General features: G+C 47.4%; 2 protein-coding genes across 3 annotated transcripts in view; both read left to right on the top strand.

The window, feature by feature from the left end:
- The first annotated feature begins 815 nt into the window (after positions 1-815).
- Positions 816-17,941, top strand: part of GLB1 (galactosidase beta 1) — a 115,983-nt gene continuing 98,857 nt past the window's right edge. For both annotated transcript variants that reach the window (XM_089918980.1, XM_030764115.2), the window contains exon 1: positions 816-925. In XM_089918980.1, the coding sequence (XP_089775106.1) occupies positions 854-925 (72 nt within the window). In that variant the 5' untranslated portion in view covers positions 816-853. The remainder of the gene's footprint in view (positions 926-17,941) is intronic.
- On the top strand, positions 831-15,049 carry TMPPE (transmembrane protein with metallophosphoesterase domain). The gene is made up of 2 exons (XM_022553899.2): positions 831-925; positions 3,313-15,049. Exon 2 carries the CDS (start codon positions 3,422-3,424, stop codon positions 4,763-4,765), a length of 1,344 nt encoding a protein of 447 aa, XP_022409607.1. The 5' UTR covers positions 831-925; positions 3,313-3,421; the 3' UTR covers positions 4,766-15,049.

Below are 17,941 nucleotides of genomic sequence, written 5' to 3'. Positions count from 1 at the left end.
TAACTCACACAGTAGAGACTTCGTTTTCACGAGTGGAAAACTTGGATAAAACTTGTATTTTATGCCCAGTTGATAGATCTGCGGTATCGCAGGGATGTTGAGAGGCTCAAGGGCAAAACTGAAAGATGGGAGGTGTTGCTACTCTTGTCTCTCAAAACCCAACGATGAAATAAAAATTCCGCAGCCCCTGGTGCTTTGAGGCTTGGCATTCGGAAAGATTTCGCCACAGTTGAAACACACCTCTAAATGTATCAATAACCTGGAACAGTGGTTCTCAAACTTAAGCGTGCATCGGAACTACCTGGAGGGTTTGTAAAAATACAGATTTCTGGATCCCACCCCTAGAATTTCTTGGACGAGGACCTGCTATTTCCATTTCTAACACGTACCAGATACAGGATTGGTCTAGGGAACCACACTTTACAGGCCCCTGGTTTAGTCTTCCGGACAGCCCCGTGGGCAGGGCTGGGAGTCCATCTAGTCCACTTAGGTTTATCTGGCCTCAACTTCCCTCTGCTGTCCTGTCAAGGGAGCCAGGGAGCAAGGAGACCCCTGTTAAAGTCCAACCTCGAGGCGCGTTATCAAGCTGCTGACAGCCAGGCCTCCTGAGGGCCTTTGCAAAAGGCCCCTCCCTCCGGCGGAGGCCTGCCAGTGCCAGATAACACCATCCTGCTGTCACGCGGCGGCGCTTGGCCCCAGGCTCCCGCCTCCCTGGGTTCCTGGCTCGGCGGCCGCTGGGCGGGACGCGGGGCGGAGCCGGCGCGGGGCGGTGCCAGGCCGCGGGTCCTCAGTCAAGTGACACCCGGCGGCTGACTGGGCGCTGACAGTGGAGCCAGGAAGCCGGAGGGTGGATATGCCGGGGGTCGTTCGCATCCTCTCCCTGCTGGTGGTGCCGCTGCTGCTGGGCTCTGCGCGTGGCTTGCACGTAAGTCCACAGGACCCCCGCGCAGGAATGATGGATAGGGGACAGGCTGGCGGGGGACCGGGCTGATGCTGCGGCCACCTGGGGTCCCAAAGGGCGGAGGTCCTGGGACCCCAAGGCGCGCCCGGGCCCGCAGGGCAACGGGGGGAGCTCAGGCAGTGGGCTGAGCCGGCAGAGGGCCGGCCGGGCGGGGCGAGCTTCCTTACCGGTAGCTCTGTCGCTCGTGTGTTCCGCCCCTGCCGCCTCTTTTCGCTGGGGCCTACTTCCTTATTGGTGCAATGAGGGGCTGAGATGAGGTGCTTTCCATCTTTGCGGGTTTCCGGGAGGGGGATTCCAAGCAGCGCGCGTTCTTGGAGGGCGCCTTGGGCTCTGTCTGGCTTGGCGCGCCCTCCCTTGCCAGCGCTCTGCGGAGCGCTCCGGAAGGAGAAAAATGGGGTCAAGAGAGGCCCCCGCAATGGGAACATTGGATTAATTACCTTCGAGGTGGTCTCTTTTCGGACATCTCGTGCCCTTCTCGGCCCTTCTCGCCGCCTACTTTTTAAGGCTTGGATTTTCCAAACCTTCAGGGTTTGGCGGTGGGCAAGAGGCAGGCTGCAGGTAGCCGCCAGCGTTGCTGGAGGGAGGTCTGGCGGGACGAGGTGCTGGGCGGTGCGGAGCGTGCACGATTGCGGGAGAACTACAGCCTCAGTCCACCCGGCAGAGCTAAGGCAGGAGCCGAGGGAACTCCGAATCGCTCCTGGGAAGGTCAGCATCACGGCCTTGGAAAGGTGGGGTGGATCTGAGGGGAGAGGGACCGGGGGATTTAAACGGGCGCCTGTCTCTCTGCACGTTCAGGGAACCAACTTTCTTTCTCCAGAGTTCGGGTGGGCTGAGTCTGGGACTTGTTTTATAAGTGGAAAATGGTGAACTTTGACTTGCAAATTACACCTTTGATAAAAGGCTTTCAGTAAAGTGCGTAGGGCAGGGGGAAAAAAAGTATATATATATATATATTTTTTTTAATTTATCTATCTTAAACCGAGGTTGAGAATCTTATTTGGAAAACAACTGCTGAAAATATTTTCATTTTGGATTCTTCTTGGGAAAAGGTCACCTCAAATGACTATTTGCTAACCTTTGTCTACCTGGGTCTGTGCTTCCCCTGCCCCAGTTTTTTGTCTGGGAGCCCTGGAGTGGGAACTAGCCAGCTATGAGAGCCACAAGAGAACAGTTCAAGGATTCAGTGGCAGAGAAAGATGGGGAGATGGCAGATCTTAACCGATATCTAGGAGGGTTGTGAGACGGAAGGGATAAGGATTTATGGAGGAGGAGCTGGGGGACAGGGCAGCCTGCCATGTCGTGGTTGCTCATTATCCTTGTGCAGCATCATTCACAGGGGCTGCCCTGTGACTGCCAGGAGGCCGTCTTCACCCCAGGAATCCTTATGTTACGTGTCTAGGTGTCCCTCCTGGGCCTAGAGCTGAAAAAGATACCAGACAACCAGCTTTCCATGATTTCCTTCTTTACATTTATTTACAACAGCGGTTCTCAAACATTAACTGTCCTAGAAGTTAAAAGCGAACATTTAAAAATATTTATTAACTTAAGAAATCGTAAAATCGTTATATGTTAATAAACTTTATATATTTCTTGAAAAATAATAATTTCTTCCCAAATTGTAGGGCGAAGAGCGACATTGTACATTTTTGCAAATCTCTTTCATGTCTGTCTTAATAGATGATAGTTGGATTCTCATAGCTACTTCTGCATTCATTCTCGCTATATCACATGTCATGTAGCCTCTGGAAAACTTCACTGTACACTCATGAGAGAATGGTTATGGCTTAGTACTGTTTTTTTGGTTTTTTTTTTTGCGGTACCCGGGCCTCTCACTGCCGTGGCCTCTCCCGCTGCGGAGCACAGGCTCTGGATGCGCAGGCTCAGCGGCCATGGCTCACGGGCCCAGCCGCTCCGCGGCATGTGGGATCCTCCCGGACTGGGGCTCGAACCCGCATCCCCTGCATCGGCAGGCAGACTCCCAACCACTGCGCCACCAGGGAAGCCCCTTAGTACTGTTTTTGAAAATAGTTTTGACTTAATGGACCCCCCGAAAGGGTCTCCCTGGACCACACTTTGAGAACCGCTGGTTTAGAATAATGTTTTTGTTCTTATAAAAGTTCATACACATTATGGAAATACCTGAAACATACAGAAAACGGTAAGAAAATGAAACTGCCCATCCTGTTATAATCCAGCGTGTTTGTATTTCAATAATAAAATGTAGCAACTGACTGGTATTTGAGTGGCTTGGATTCAGGATGGGTTGGGCAGGTGTAAGTGGCCTTCAGGTTTTGACTGGGGACAAGGAAGCTCTCATATCCCACAAAGCTGACGCCGGTTCCTGGTTGCAGGCGGAGCTGACCTGGAAACCTGTCCTTGGCCACTGTCCTATCTAAGGAGCTCACCTTCCAGAGCCCGCCTGCACAGAACTGGCAGGGGACCCTCTTAGGAGCAGAGGTGATGGCGATCTTCAGGCAGCTGTCCCTGGGCGCAAAGGCCGCCCTGGCAGCCGGCACTGTCTTCGTGTCCATGGTCATCTCCCGCTCCTACCTGGCGGAGAGCCTCGAGCTCAGGGCCTGGCGGTGGCTGTTCCGCCTGCAGCTCGCCCTGTTTGCCAACTCGCTCATGCTCCTCGGTTCCCTCTACATCTGGCGAAGCACCGTCAGCAACCTCAGCCACTCCCCTGCTGCAGAATCGGCCTGTTTCCAGCTTTGGAAGTTGGCCGTTGTGGCCTTCCTGGCCCTGGCCCATTCCAGTTTCTTCACCATGATCTTTCTAGTAGCCGAGGAGCCCTATCTCTTTTCCCTGACGGCCTACTCCTGCCTCGGGGCATACATCATCATGGTCTGCTTCCTCTGTACCCTCAGTGGCATGGAGCAGGCCTACCAGCTCCTGGCCTTGCGCGCCGGCAGGGTGGTGGGCAGCCTTGACAAGACAAGGAAGCTGGCACTCAGGCCAGCGCTGGCGGTGCTGGTGTCCGCCGTGCTCAGTGTGGTAGGGCTGCTGAACGCTGCCCAGCCCCCGGCTGTGAAAACCGTGGAGGTGCCCATCCATTGGCTGCCCGCCTCCATGGACAACCTCAAGATCGCGCTGCTCTCCGACATCCACTTGGGCCCCACGGTGGGCAGGACCAAGATGGAGATGTTCGTGAAGATGGTGAACACGCTGGAACCGGATGTCACAGTGATTGTGGGTGACCTGTGCGATGCCGAAGCCTCTGTCCTCCGGACAGCCGTCGCTCCTCTGGGCCAGCTTCGTTCACGCCTCGGCACCTACTTCGTCACGGGGAATCATGAGTACTACACATCAGATGTCAGCAACTGGTTTGCGCTGCTGGAATCCCTGAACGTCACGCCCCTTCACAATCAGAACGTGAAGATTTCTGCCACCCGGGCCCAGCCTGGCGGGGGTGAGGATGATGACTGGATCTGCTTGGCCGGGGTGGACGACATCGAAGCAGACATCCTGCACTACTCTGGCCACGGCATGGATCTCGAGAAGGCTCTGGGGGGCTGCAGCCCGGACCACACCACCATCTTGCTAGCTCATCAGCCCCTGGCTGCCAAGAGAGCTCTCCAGGCTCGGCCAGATATCAACTTGATCCTTTCTGGGCACACTCACGCTGGGCAGATCTTTCCCTTGAATGTGGCAGCCTATCTCCTGAACCCCTTCTTTGCTGGTCTGTACCAAGTGGCCCAGACTACATTTGTTTATGTGAGCCCAGGCACGGCCTACTATGGGATACCCATGCGACTGGGCAGCAGGGCGGAGATTACAGAGCTCGTCCTGCAGCGGGTTCCCTGAACCCAACCCTGCCCCGTGCACCTCCTCATTGCCCTTGCCCTCCGTCCCCGACCCTCTGCAGACCAGGCTGCCTGCTTTATCCCCTCCAGCCTCTCCTGCCAGCACACACTTGTCACAAGACTGGCTTGCACCGTGATCAGTGGTGGGCTGCCTGTTAACTCTGTAGGTGGCCATCTGCTTCTTTCTGTGCATTTGTGAGGCCACTAAAGTCACATGTGTAGGAACAGGCATCTATTTTCCAGATGATGTGGAGTAAGCCCTCCTCCTCTGCAGAACTCATGGGGATGAACTGAATCAGGGGGTTGCTTGAAGGGGATGCCTGTGGAAAGTGGAGTAGGGAGGGGACTCTTGGTATTTTAAAAGCCTCTTTAGGACTTAAGCAGTTTTCAAAATCATTGATCCAGAGCTTTCTGGGGAAGGGGCAGTGTGGCTAGGTAATCTGGGAGAACTGGCGAGATGGAGGTCCCTCTGGCTGCTGGAGAAGAAGCTTTTCTTTTCCCCCTTGGTTCTATCAGAGTCACCTTTACTGAGAGCATCAGCCAAGTCGGGTGGAATATAGGCTCATCCTGTTCCGGGCCTTGAGTGATGCTGTCTAATTGACTGTGCTCCTGGGCCTTTGGGGTTGGGGGTGGGGCAGAAGGATGGGAACACTGGTCCGTGAATGAAGGTCAGAGTGCTGCTGCCTAGGAATTCAGAGGGTGTTTGCCAAACTTGGCTCCTTTTATACAACACCTGGATGAGGTGATTAGGGACAGGCAACTTTCCCCAACTGAGAGATGAGGGAACCGAGGCAAAGGGAGGTAGAACACTAGCGGCAGCACAAGGGTTATGGGAGATTCTGGCTGGAAGCCAGGTTTTCTGCTTCCCAAGACCAGTGTTCTTCCCACTGCCTGATGGTAAGTAGCTGTACCCTTACAGGTGAGGACAGGGTTCAAACACAAGTAACATTGTAACGAGAACAAGCAAGGGCCTATAACCTGATGCCCTTTCGAAGTGGTCTGCTTGAGGCCGATTTCAGTTCATGGTAACTACGTGAGCAGGACCTGGAAGGGGGTCGGGCAGTTTCAGTGTAGGATGGCTGTTACACTGGAGGGACAGTCAGGAAACTGGAGTGCACACCCTCCACTCCAGGTTTGGGTCAGAAACGGAGGTTCGCTCTCTACCGGTAGGGAGGTTGAGGCTTGCATGGGGAGTGGCAGGGCACTGAGCTCTCGCGGGCCCCAAAGCCCTCCCTTCGTGGGACCCCTGGCTCTGGGATGCTGGGCTGTCCTTCCTGCTGGTGGCTCACTGCCCCCTTCCCCCCCACCAGCCTGACCCCATCAGAGCTGTCCTAGCGCTCTGGCCACAGAACCAGACGGCCATCCCTAAGCTGGACCCTCAGAAAAAGAGGCAGGGGTTACCGTGTCTGGAGCAGCCCCAGCCTCGCTGGCCGGCCTCTGTGCCAGAGGTAGGATACCCTTTGACCCTGGGGTAGCAATAAGACCTGATAGACAAGGCCTCACTGAGAATCTTTCCGCGACAGGGAACTCTGACTGGAGGGGCTCACCCTCCTGCTTTCTTGTCAGGCAGCATCGGGCAAATGACCTCACTGAGCCTCGGTTTCCCTCACCCTGAAATGGGGATAATTATCATATCTACCTCAAGATTGTTTTGCAGGGAGGGTATTAAGACATGGCGCGGAAGTTGCTTGTAGCTCAGTCACAAGGAAGCAGTTGATGTTGCTAATTTTTAAACATCCCATGGGGCCTGCAAAGGGGCTGTGTTGGTCACAGGTGCACAGAGAATTTATGGAGCAGCCAGTCCTGGGAAACAGGAGTGGGTACCATGCCGCCTGCCGCTGGGCCCCAGTGATTTGTCACAGCAGCAACTGCTGGGGTTGCTTTCCTCTGTCTCTTGCCTGTGTTATTGTCTCCCTGTGCACACTCAGCCTGGCCAGGGCAAGTCTCTCCATTTTCCCCCTTGTCCTCTTGGTTAGCGGAACCCTGGGGGCTCCTGGAGACCACCTTTCTTGTTTCCAGGCAACCAAAGTATTGACAGCGGGTCTTCCAGTCAAGTTTAAAATGTATCTTTGAGTTGAGATTTCAGTGGTTTCCTTATTATTTACCCCCTCGTGTTTAATCATCCTTATAGCCAGGAATAAGTTTGGAGAAAAACTTATCCAGAACCAAGGGAAGGACCCTGGAGAGGCTTTCTTTTAACACATTTTGCGGGTGGTGGGGTTATAGGAGGGGGAAGTGCTTTGCCAAGGGCAGCGCCCAGCTCAGCTCAAGTTTCCTGACTGCATTCTTGGTGGCATCACTCAACCTCGCCACCTCAGGAAGGTCACTCTTCCAGACCCTCTCACTTTCTCGTGCCCTGACCCCAGTTGGGATCACCCCCAGTCTACACTAGTTCTGCCATTTGTCTTCCACCTTGTGTGTCTCCTGCTCTACCAAGTATTATTTCACTGGTTTCTTGATTTGGGATCTTTCTCATCAGTGCCCTGAGCTGGATGGAATTCACTTCCATCAGTCCTGCTTTTCATCTTGCACCTTCTTGTCTCTTCTCTTTCCCTGAGTGCCAGCATTTTTCAGTCTTGAGCACCTGTCATCCCTGCTCTGAAGTCCTTGCTTGACTGATTCCTCTCTTAACAGAAACAAGACAGGTCCATCTTCTGTGCCCAAGGAATAGTCAGCAGCACCTTCTCACACTTGGTTTGTGTCCCATGACGTGGTGGAAGTTTTCCCAGCACAAATTTCTCCAATTGTGTCCAGATATGGTCCTGGTGGGCTGCTCTCCACGGCCCCCTTGGTACCTCTGTTCCCTGTTCTTCACTCATTTACCTTCTTTGATTTGTTTTTTTATTGCCGGGGGAGGTGGTGAGAAACATTTACTTGAAGCTTGAAAATGCTTTCAATTTCATTCTAGTTTCTTTTTAAAAATCTGTTAAATGCAAGTTAAAATGAAACATAAAGCTTTCTAAAAATTAACTATAGGGCTTCCCTGGTGGCGCAGTGGTTGAGAGTCCGCCTGCCGATGCAGGGGACACGGGTTCGTGCCTCGGTCCGGGAAGATCCCACGTGCCGCGGAGCGGCTGGGCCCGTGAGCCATGGCCGCTGAGCCTGCGCGTCCGGAGCCTGTGCTCCGCAAAGGGAGAGGCCACAACAGTGAGAAGCGACTTGGGGCTAGAAGTTAGGTTTTCTACCTCTTAATAAAAGTATTTTTTCCACTGTCTGAGGATTAGGTGGCTGTGTCTATTACAAGTAACTTTAGGATTCAAATGCAGTTAACTGTGTAAAGAGTTAGTTTTCAGTTTTTCCGATTATCTCAATTGTCTTTTGTGTGTGTGTGATAGAAAAACACATAGTGTGGAATTTATCATCTTAGTGATTTTTAAGTGTACAGTTCAATGGCGTTAAGTGTATTCACACTGATGTACAACAGATCTCCAGAGCTTTTTCATCTTGCAAATGTAAAACTCTATACCCATTAAATAACAACTCCCCTACCCACCCCCAGCCTCTGGTAACCACTACTTTACATTCTGTTTCTATGAATCTGACTACTCTGGGTACTTCATATAAGTGGAATTATATATTATTTGTCTTTTGTGGCTGGATTATTTCACTTAGCATAATGTCCTCAGTGTTCATCCCCACTGTAGCATGTGACAAGACTTCCTTTTTAAGGCTGAATAATATTCCATTGCATGTATATACCACATTTTGTTCATTCATCCATCAGTGGACATTTGGGTTGCTTTCACCTCTTGCCTGTTGTGAATAGTGCTGCTGTGAACATGGGTGTGCAAATATCTCTTTTGAGACCCTGCTTTCTATTCTTTTGGATATATACCCAGAAGTGGGATTGCTGGATCATATAGTAGTTCTATTTTTCATTTTTTGAGGAAACTCTATACTGTTTTCCATAGCAGTTGGACCACTTTATAATCCCATCAGCAGTACACAAGTGTTCCAGTTTCTCTATATCCTCACCAAATCTTATCTTCCATTTTTTTGTTTGTTTTAATTAATTAATTTATTTATCTATCTATCTATTTATTTATTTATTTATGGCTACACTGGGTTTCTGCTCTGCACGGGCTTTCTCTTCTTGTGGTGAGCGGTGGCTACTTCCGTTGCGGTGCACGGGCTTCTCATTGCAGTGGCTTCTCTTGTTGCAAGCATGGGCTCTAGGCATGCAGCTCAGTAGTTGTGGCTCGCGGGCTGTAGAGCACAGGCTCAGTAGTTCTGGTGCACAGGCTTAGTTGCTCCGTGGCATGTGGGATCTTCCTGGACTGGGGATCGAACCCGTGTCCCCTGTATTGACAGGCAGATTCTTTTTCTTTTTTTTAAATTTATTTTTGGCTGCATTGGGTCTTTGTTGCTGTGCGCGGGCTTTCTCTAGTTGTGGCGAGCGGGGCTTCTCTTGTTGCGGAGCATGGGCTCTAGGCACTCAGGCTTCAGTAGTTGTGGCACGCGGGCTCAGTAGTTGTGGTTCCCAGGCTCTATAGTACAGGCTCAGTAGTTGTGGCACATGGGCTTAGTTGCTCCGCGGCATGTGGGATCTTCCCAGACCGGGGCTTGAACCCATGTCCCCTGCGTTGGCAGGCAGATTCTTAACCACTGCGCCACCAGGGAAGTCCCCGTTTGTTTGTTTTTGATAGTGGTGTGAGATAATAACTTATTGTGGTGTTGATTTGTATTTCTCTGATGGTTGGTAATGTTGAGCATCTTTTCATAGGCTTGTTGGCTATTTGTATACCATCTTTGGAAGAATGTCTATTCAGGTCTTTTGCCCATTGTAAAATCATATTTGATTTTTTTGTTGTTGAGTTGTAGGTCTTTATTATTCTGGATATTAACCGCTTATCAGATATATGATTTGCAATTATTATCTCCCATTCCATAGATTGACTTTTCACTGTATTGATTGTATCCCTTGATGCGAAAAAGTTAAGTTTGATGTTCCATTTGTCTATTTTTGCTTTTGTTGCCAGTGCTTTTGGTGTCATAACCAAGCAGTCACTGCCAACCAAGCCCAATATCATAAAGCTTTCCCCCTATGTTTTCTTCGAGGAGTTTTAAATTTTGGGTTTTATGTTTCGGTGTTTGATCCATTTTGAGTTATTTTTGTATATGGTGTAAATTAAGGATCCAACTTCATTCTTCTGCATGTGGATATCCAGTTTTCCCAACACTTTTTGTTTAAGAGACTGTCCTTTCCCCATTGAGTGGTCTTGGCACCCTTACTGATGACCATGTGAACATTTGTGTGACAGTTTATTTTCAGGCCCCTCTATTCTATTCTATTGGTGTATTTGTCTGTCTTTATATCAGTAACTCATTGTTTTTTATTACAGTAGTTTTGAAATCAGGAAGTGTGAGTCTCCCAACTTTGTTCTTCTTTTCCAAAATTGTTTTAGCTATTGGGGGTTCCTTGAAATTCTGTATGAATTTTAGGATGAATTTTTCTATTTCTGCAAAGAATGCTGTTGGGTTTCTGATAGAGATTACATTGACTCTATAGATCACATTGGGTAATATGGACATCTTAACAATACTAAGTATTTCGATCCATTAACATGGGATGTCTTTCCATTTATCTGTGTCTTTTAAAATCTCAGCAGTGTTTTGTAGTTTTCAGTGTATGAGTCTTTCACCTCCTCGGTTAGGTTTATTCCCAAGTATTTTATTCTCTTTGATGCTATTATAATTGGAATTGCTTAATTCCCTTTTTGGATTGTTCATTGTCAGTGTATAGAAATGCAACTGATTTTTGTATGTTGATTTTGTATGCTGCAACTTTGTTGAATTCATTTATTAGTTCTAACAATTTTGCGTGTGTGTGTGTATGTGTGAAATCTTTAGGGTGTTCTACATATAAGATCATGTCTGTGAATAGAGATAATTTTACTTCTTCCTTTCAAATTGAATGTCTTTTGTTTCTTTTCTTGCTTGTTGCTCTGGCTAGGACTCCCAACAGTATGTTGAATAGAAGTGGTGAGAGCAAGCATCCTTGCCTTGTTCCTGATCATGGAAGAAAAGCTTGCAATCTTTCACATTGAGTATGATGTTAACTATTGGTTTTCGTATACGGCCTTCATTGTGTTGAGGTAATTTTCTTCAATTCATAGTTTGTTAAGTGTTTTATCGTAAAAAGTTGTGGAATCTTACCAAATAAATTTCTGCCTCAATTGAAATGATCATGTTTTTGTCCTTCATTCTGTTAATGTGCGTTCCATTGATTGATTTTCATATGTTGAATCATTCTTGCATTCCGAATCTCACTTGGTCATGATGTATAATCCTCTTAAAGAGTTCTTGAGGGAATTCCCTGGTGCTCTAGTGGTTAGGACTCGGTGCTTTTACTGCCAAGGGCGCGGGTTCCATCCCTTGTCAGGGAACTAAGATCCCACAAGCCATGTAGCGTGGCCAAAAAAAAAAAAAAAGTTGTTGAATTTAGTTTGCTGATATTTGTTGAGGATTTCTGCATCAATATTAATCAGGAATATGGATATTGGCTTGCAGTTTTCTTTTTTTGTTATGTCCTGTCTGGCGTTGGTGTTAGGGTTATGTTGTTCTCATAGGATGAGCTTAGAAGTGTTCCCTCCTCTTTAATTTTTTGGAAGAGTTTCAGGAGGATTGGTGTTAATTCTTCTTTAAATGTTTGGTAGAATTCTCTAGCTGAAGCCATCTGATCCTTTGTTTTTCTTTGAGATTTTCAATTACGGATTCTATCTTCTTACTAGTTATTGGTTTGTGCAATTTTCTGTTTTTTCATGATTCGGTCTTGGTAGGTTGTATGTTTCTAGACATTTATCAGTTTCTTTAGGTTTTGCAATTTATAGGTATACAATTGTTCATAGGAGTCTCATAATCCTTTTTGTGTGTGTGTGTGCCATCAGTTGTAGTATCTTCTCTTTCATTTGTGATTTTGAGGCTTCTCTCTTTTTTTCTTAGTTAATCTAGCTAAAGATTTATCAGTTTTGTTGATCTTTTCAAAAAAAGAACTCTTGGGCTTCCATGGTGGCGCAGTGGTTGAGAGTCCGCCTGCCGATGCAGGGGACACGGGTTTGTGCCCCGATCCAGGAAGATCCCACATGCCGTGGAGCGGCTGGGCCCGTGAGCCATGGCCGCTGAGCCTGCGCGTCCGGAGCCTGTGCTCCGCAAAGGGAGAGGCCACAACAGTGAGAGGCCCGCATACCGCAAAAAAAAAAAGAACTCCTACTTTCATTGATTTTTTTTTTCTATTCTCTATTTCACTTAATCCCTGCTCTAATTTTCATTATTTCCTCCCTTCTGCTAGCTTTAGTTTTTTTCTTTGATTTCTTGAGGAATTGTGTCACTTTACAGTTCTTTTGTTTGAATCAGGATCTAAAAACAAGGTCCATATATTGTATGTGATATATTTCTTAAGTCTCTCTAAGTCTATAAGATACCCTCTCTTCTTATTTTGTGCCATTTATTTGTTCAAGTTATCTGGATATATCTTGGTATTTCCTACATTTTGGATTTGTGGTGGTGTTTGACATGTACTATCCTTCATATTTTCTGTAAACTGGTAGAGGTGGACATCTAGTAAAGTTAGGGCTAGAAGCGAGACAGATTCACGTTCAACTTTTCTCCTTTTTTGGTAGGAAGACTTCATTGCTTTCAGTGATGCTGAGATTGACCAGGTGTTGTCAGCTTGGCTCCTCCACTAGAAGGTTCTACATCATCTTTTCATCTAATGTTTCAGCAGTCATTGATGATTGTTGCCTAAAGTCATTAGTCCAGTAGGGATTGTAAAATGGTGATTTTTTTTTAAGTTTGATACATTTAATACAGAATTTAGTAGGCCAGAGCACTAAATAGACTTTCTGGGAGTATTTAGTTGGCTTTTATCTATTCAAGAGACAATGGAAACTTCTTTTACCTCAGTTCTGAATTTTGAAGGAGTTTTTGTGGAGCTTAGAAGTATAATCCTGGGAATTCACTGGCAGTCTAGTGGTTACGACTCTGCACTCTTGCTGCTGAGGGCCTGGGTTCAATCCCTGGTCAGGGAGCTAAGATCCCACAAGCCGCATGGTGCGGCCAAAAAAAAAAAAGAAAAAGAAGTGTAATTCTGCCTTCAGCCCCCAAAACGATGATTTTTAATCTCATTTCTTCTGCATTTACTAGCTGTGGTTCTTCTACAAAGAATTCTCTTCATCAATTGTTTGGTTATTCTGAAAAAGTCTGTACCAAAGGCAAGACGGATGCTGGATTCTTCCTCTTTATTCATTAGTTTTCAGAATAATTAGTTGATACCCCAGCAGACTTCAGGGATGACCAATAAGCTTTTCTTTTAGGTGGGAGGGAGTATTATGAATTTGGCTATTTTTGCATATCTGACGTGTTTCAATCTAACAAAATGATAAACCTTTTAATGCTCAAAATATCCCATTTTCAGCCAGTTGGAGCTCCTTCAAATTGGCTTCTATGTCATTTTGTGTGGCCCTAATAGTTGTTGATTGTTTTAGGCTTATTTTGTATATATTCTGCCCCAGACTTGGATTAAGTGATTTCTTAAGGAGCCCTGGTTCCTTTTTGTGGGAAATATTTAGAGACCATAATTTAAGTGCTAGAGGAGCTAAGTGCTACTGGCTAGTGTCATTTCTTAGCTGTTTCTGTGGCTATTGCTGGGAAATAAATATTTTTTTAGAAAGAGAAAAAATTTTAAGTTACATTAGTTTTTAGAGCAGTTTTAGGTTCATAGCAAAATTGAGTGGACGGTACAGAGATTTCCTGATTGCAGGGCTTTTACTTAACTTTCTTTGATTTTATGTTTGTTTCTATTTTATACTGAAATGTTTGGTTCCTAAAACCCGATGTAATTGCTTATTTATCCTATTATGTATTTTATAGATTCAGAATAGTAATGAAATATTATTAATAGGATGAAATCTACCGGATGCAGGTTTATTTGTTTTAATGCAGTTCAAGATGTATTTTTATCCTTAGTCTAAATACTGTCAAAATACTATTTCAAATTCACTTGAAATGATGCCTTCCTCTGTGGACAGTTAGGTCTGTTTTTCACTTTTAAGAATTATTTTATATTTTTAAATTTTTTTTTTAAACTGTGTACTTACCTTTTCTCTGAGATGAGGAAGCAGAATTAAATCTGTAAATGTCTGTGAGTCCTGGAGGATAGGGAACTGATCCTCAACTGTGCTCATTTCTCCTCCATTCTGCCATTTCCTCTTCCTCTTCCATTGAAATTTGCACTCTTTATCCACAGCCTTTTGGAATGCTGAACAAAAATCTTCTTGGAACAAGACAGGAATAAGTAAATAAAATTAATAAATCTATAAACTATGGCAGATCATTCACAAATTCCTCCAAATCCATATTGATTATCACCATTCATTCCGTGTGGTGGTTTTTCTTCTACAGCCTGTCTGATGTAATGGTGCTTCCATGATATTTGATGTTTGAAAGGCTCTAGCTCTGACATTATCAATGTGTGTTTTATAGTCGTCTGCAATATTCCTTCTCTTTCTCTTTGCTCTGTGAACTGAGGGATCTGGGAAGCCCATGTGTGTAAACACCCCTCCACCCCTGTCTTCTCCCCTTCTCTTAATCCCTTTTCCCTCAACACTAGGGTGCTAGCAGCCTGGGATGGTTGGGTCTCTGTCACCCTGGAGCTGAGCAGCTCATGTCAGGAATTCTCCAGGCTCTTGGGCTTCTGGGGTGAGTTGAGAAGGTATGTAGGGTGCTGGGGATGGAGATCCATGGAATAGGTGCTTACCTGAGTTATTATGAGAGACTTGAAGACATTAGCATCTTCATGTAATCGGCATGACACATAACCTGTGATAGCACTGAGCTCCTTTTATTTCTTTATTCAGGTTGAGGAATGTGCACAAATAATGCAAATATAATTAATTTTAGTCCCGAGGATTAGGCAACTTGAGGCATGTTCACATTACCTGGTGATGTAAATACCAATGTTACATTGAATCTTTTTTAAAGAAAGGCTTATTCACCACTGAAATAATCTCAACAGCATCATTAACTTTAAAAATGTTGTATTGGACAGTATTAGTTACCTGATATGTATTTGGTCTGGGGTTATTTCATTTGTACTGTGGTCTTTTTTCTCCAGTGTTATATGCATTATGTACAATACATTGGTTGGGGGTGGGGGCACGGCTTGGAAAGGTGTGGGCTTTGACTTGCTTGGAATTGCTTTTTATTCTGTAAGTTCTGTGATCTCATGCACTGTAAATATGGATGCTACCACACCCGAGCACTTGTGAAATAAAACTGTGGCTCTTCAGTATTTGGTTCCAATGCGAATTAATTAAAAAGGGGTTGGGGAAGTAGGTGTCCAGTAGTTAAGAATCCGCCTGCCAATGCAGAGGACACGGGTTCCATCCCTGGTTGGGGAAGATCCCACATGCCATGGAGCAACTAAGCCCGTGCACCACAACTACTGAGACCGTGCTCTAGAGCCCGCGAGCCACAACTACTGAGCCTGCGAGCCACAGTTACTGAGCCCGTGTGCCACAAATACTGAAACCCGTGTGCCTAGAGCCTGCACTGTGCAACAAGAGAAGCCACCGCAATGAGAAGCCCGCACACTGCAATGAAGAGTAGCCCCCACTCGCCGCAACTGGAGAAAGCCTGCGTGCAGCAGCGAAGACCCAGCGCAGCCAAAAAAAAGGGGGTGGAATTTGCACACAGGGAAAATTTTCCATTATATGTATTTGGGGGGAATAAACTCTGAAGGCAGCTTTCCCTCTTTTCTCCTCCCCCCACATTTCTCGATGGCCCTACTTCCATCAGTGGTGCCACAGCTCAGAGATTAAGGAAGCTGGCTCTTTTAGACTGGGTCCTCTCAGGTCCTTCAACATTGAAAGGGGTCACTTTGGAGCCATGAAGTGGATTTTCCCTGTTTACCTTGGCCCTGACAGTCACCAGTTAGAGGCTGTCTCTTAGGTGATGCTGCTTCTGCATCTGTCTGTATCATCCCCTCTGCTGCTTTTCTAAGCTTCCGTTTCAGAGACTTGTCACTGCTCCCCAGGTCCAAATAACATGCTGTTGTTTGTATATCAGACCAGTGTGACAGCTCAGGTTGTGTCCTGACAGTCGAGGTGTCTCATGGGAGAGGGCGGGGCAGTTACCAGGTCCCTGGAGCAAGACAAAGAATGTGTCCTGCTGTCCTGCCCACTTAAAAACCAACTGCTTTTGACCCTTTTTATTGATAGTTTTGAAAAGATTAGCCACAGACCAAATGCCAGAGGCTGTGCTGACTGTCCCACAGCTGCCACTGGGGCTACCACTTGTTTAAACAAGTGGTCCACCACCATCCAGCACGATCTGTTTTTGGCAGGGGCTCCCCGGTGATCTGAATGGGGATGTGATGAGGATGTCCACTGAGTCTTTGTGGTAGAGGCACCAGTGTCTGCAATTCCAGGAGAACTGTGGGCTTGTTCAGAATTATCTTGGGTGGAGGTGGGCAGTGGGCAGTTCCAGGACATCTGGTTGGCCCTTCCCTTCATAGTGGCTGTTACTCATGGGGAGGCTTCTGGGGGCTGTTAAGTAGAACCATCCCAGTTTGCACTCAGAACCAGGGACATCGCCATAGGGTAGGTCCTCTGACTAGTGAGAAGGACGTGGGCCCTTTCCCGTGGCAACAAGGTGGGGATGGTGGCATTCGGGAGCCCTGGTATATACATACCAGTCCAGACTGCATCCAACAGTCCTGATGAGGTCTGGGGGTGCACTTTCCTTAGGACACAGGTGTCCTAAGTCCCACTGGGGAAGGAATATTTATTGTGTGTACTTAGGGTGGCATCACAGGGCCCTTCCTCACTGGGATCCATCCAATCCTTCCTTCCATCAACGGTTTGTTGTAGAACCACCTCAGAGCTGGGAACCGGATGAAGGAGTCGTGATTTTCCACTGCAGGGGCTGACCTCAGCCTTTTGCTCACGAGTGATTGATTTTTTTCTTGCGAGACACATCAATCAACACCCTCACTGGTTGGCCAACCATCTCACCCTCTAGGAATGCTGCAGTTTCTGAGCCCTTGCCTGAAGTCACCTCTGTCAACACGCCCCAGCTGCCACTCTGGCCTAGCTGGTTGTGGTGGTGATTATGTCCATCTGCATCTGGTGGTTAAGTGGTACCTCTTTGGTTATGCCAGGATCTCATCACCCTCGAAGACACGAGGGAGCATCTTCTGTCACCCCCTGCCCACAGAGCACAGCCCGCAGGGGACTTCTGGAGGACACCAGGACCCTCCTCACTGCTGTGTTCCTTACTGAAGGGTGTGTTCTCTGGACAGTTCTGGGGAGTATAGTCAGATGTTGGGGTGTCTGGTCACCGTTTTTACTTTCTCACTTCTTGGAGCCATCTCATACCTTCCTCAGGATTCCATGGCAGTCTGGGCACCTCCACCTCATTTCCTGTAAGTCAATATCATGTCCAAGTTCTAAGGAACTGGGTTCCAACAGCACAGGGACTGGGTTGGGCACCTTTACCAAGATGACAGCTCACACATGGGAGAACGCACCATGTCCATACACTCCCCTCTATCTGCCTTGTGTTCTGCCCCCTCAAGATCCCCTCCCAGTGTTCCCCCTCCCCCTCCCCAATTAAGTCCTGGCCTTATCTTTCTGGCAGGAGATGTAGGTCTCTTTAAACATTGCCATGGAAGCCTCTGGCATTCACAGAATGCCCTGAGTGGGTGGCTGATTTGAGCCTGTCAACCGGTCTCTTTCTTCAAAGCTTCCAATCTGTTAGTAAAAACCAGCCAACCTCACAATCCTTATAATTACCAGCACCCACCCCTCAGCTCCATTCCACGGGTAGAGCTAATGCAGATGCCCACTCCCAGCCCTGCACAGGTGAGGGCCTTATCGTGTGTGTTTGCATACCATGGGCCGTCGCCACCCACTTAGCACCAGCTGTAGTGTTCCTGCTGTTTGACGCACAGGAAATGAGAAATCCAGGTATTGACTCACATCCTGAGGATCTGCTGTTTAGGACAGTTCTGGTACCAAGTGTCTTAATTTGGGTTCCTCTAGAAGTAAAACATGAAACCAGGGCTGGAGTGCAGGTGATCTGGGAAGCAGCCCAAGAGGGACAGATTCTCACTCTGGGCAACACGACCGTGATTCTGCCAAGGTCTCCTGGAGAGCAGACGGAACGTCTCCCGAATTGC

This window comes from Delphinapterus leucas, chromosome 10 (genome assembly GCF_059928025.1).
Source record: "Delphinapterus leucas isolate spDelLeu-1000000601 "Yukka" chromosome 10, BTC_Dleu_Yukka2, whole genome shotgun sequence".
Taxonomy (NCBI): domain Eukaryota; kingdom Metazoa; phylum Chordata; class Mammalia; order Artiodactyla; family Monodontidae; genus Delphinapterus; species Delphinapterus leucas.
Note: the sequence above shows the minus strand (reverse complement) of the source record. Positions and strands in the feature narration are given on the sequence as shown.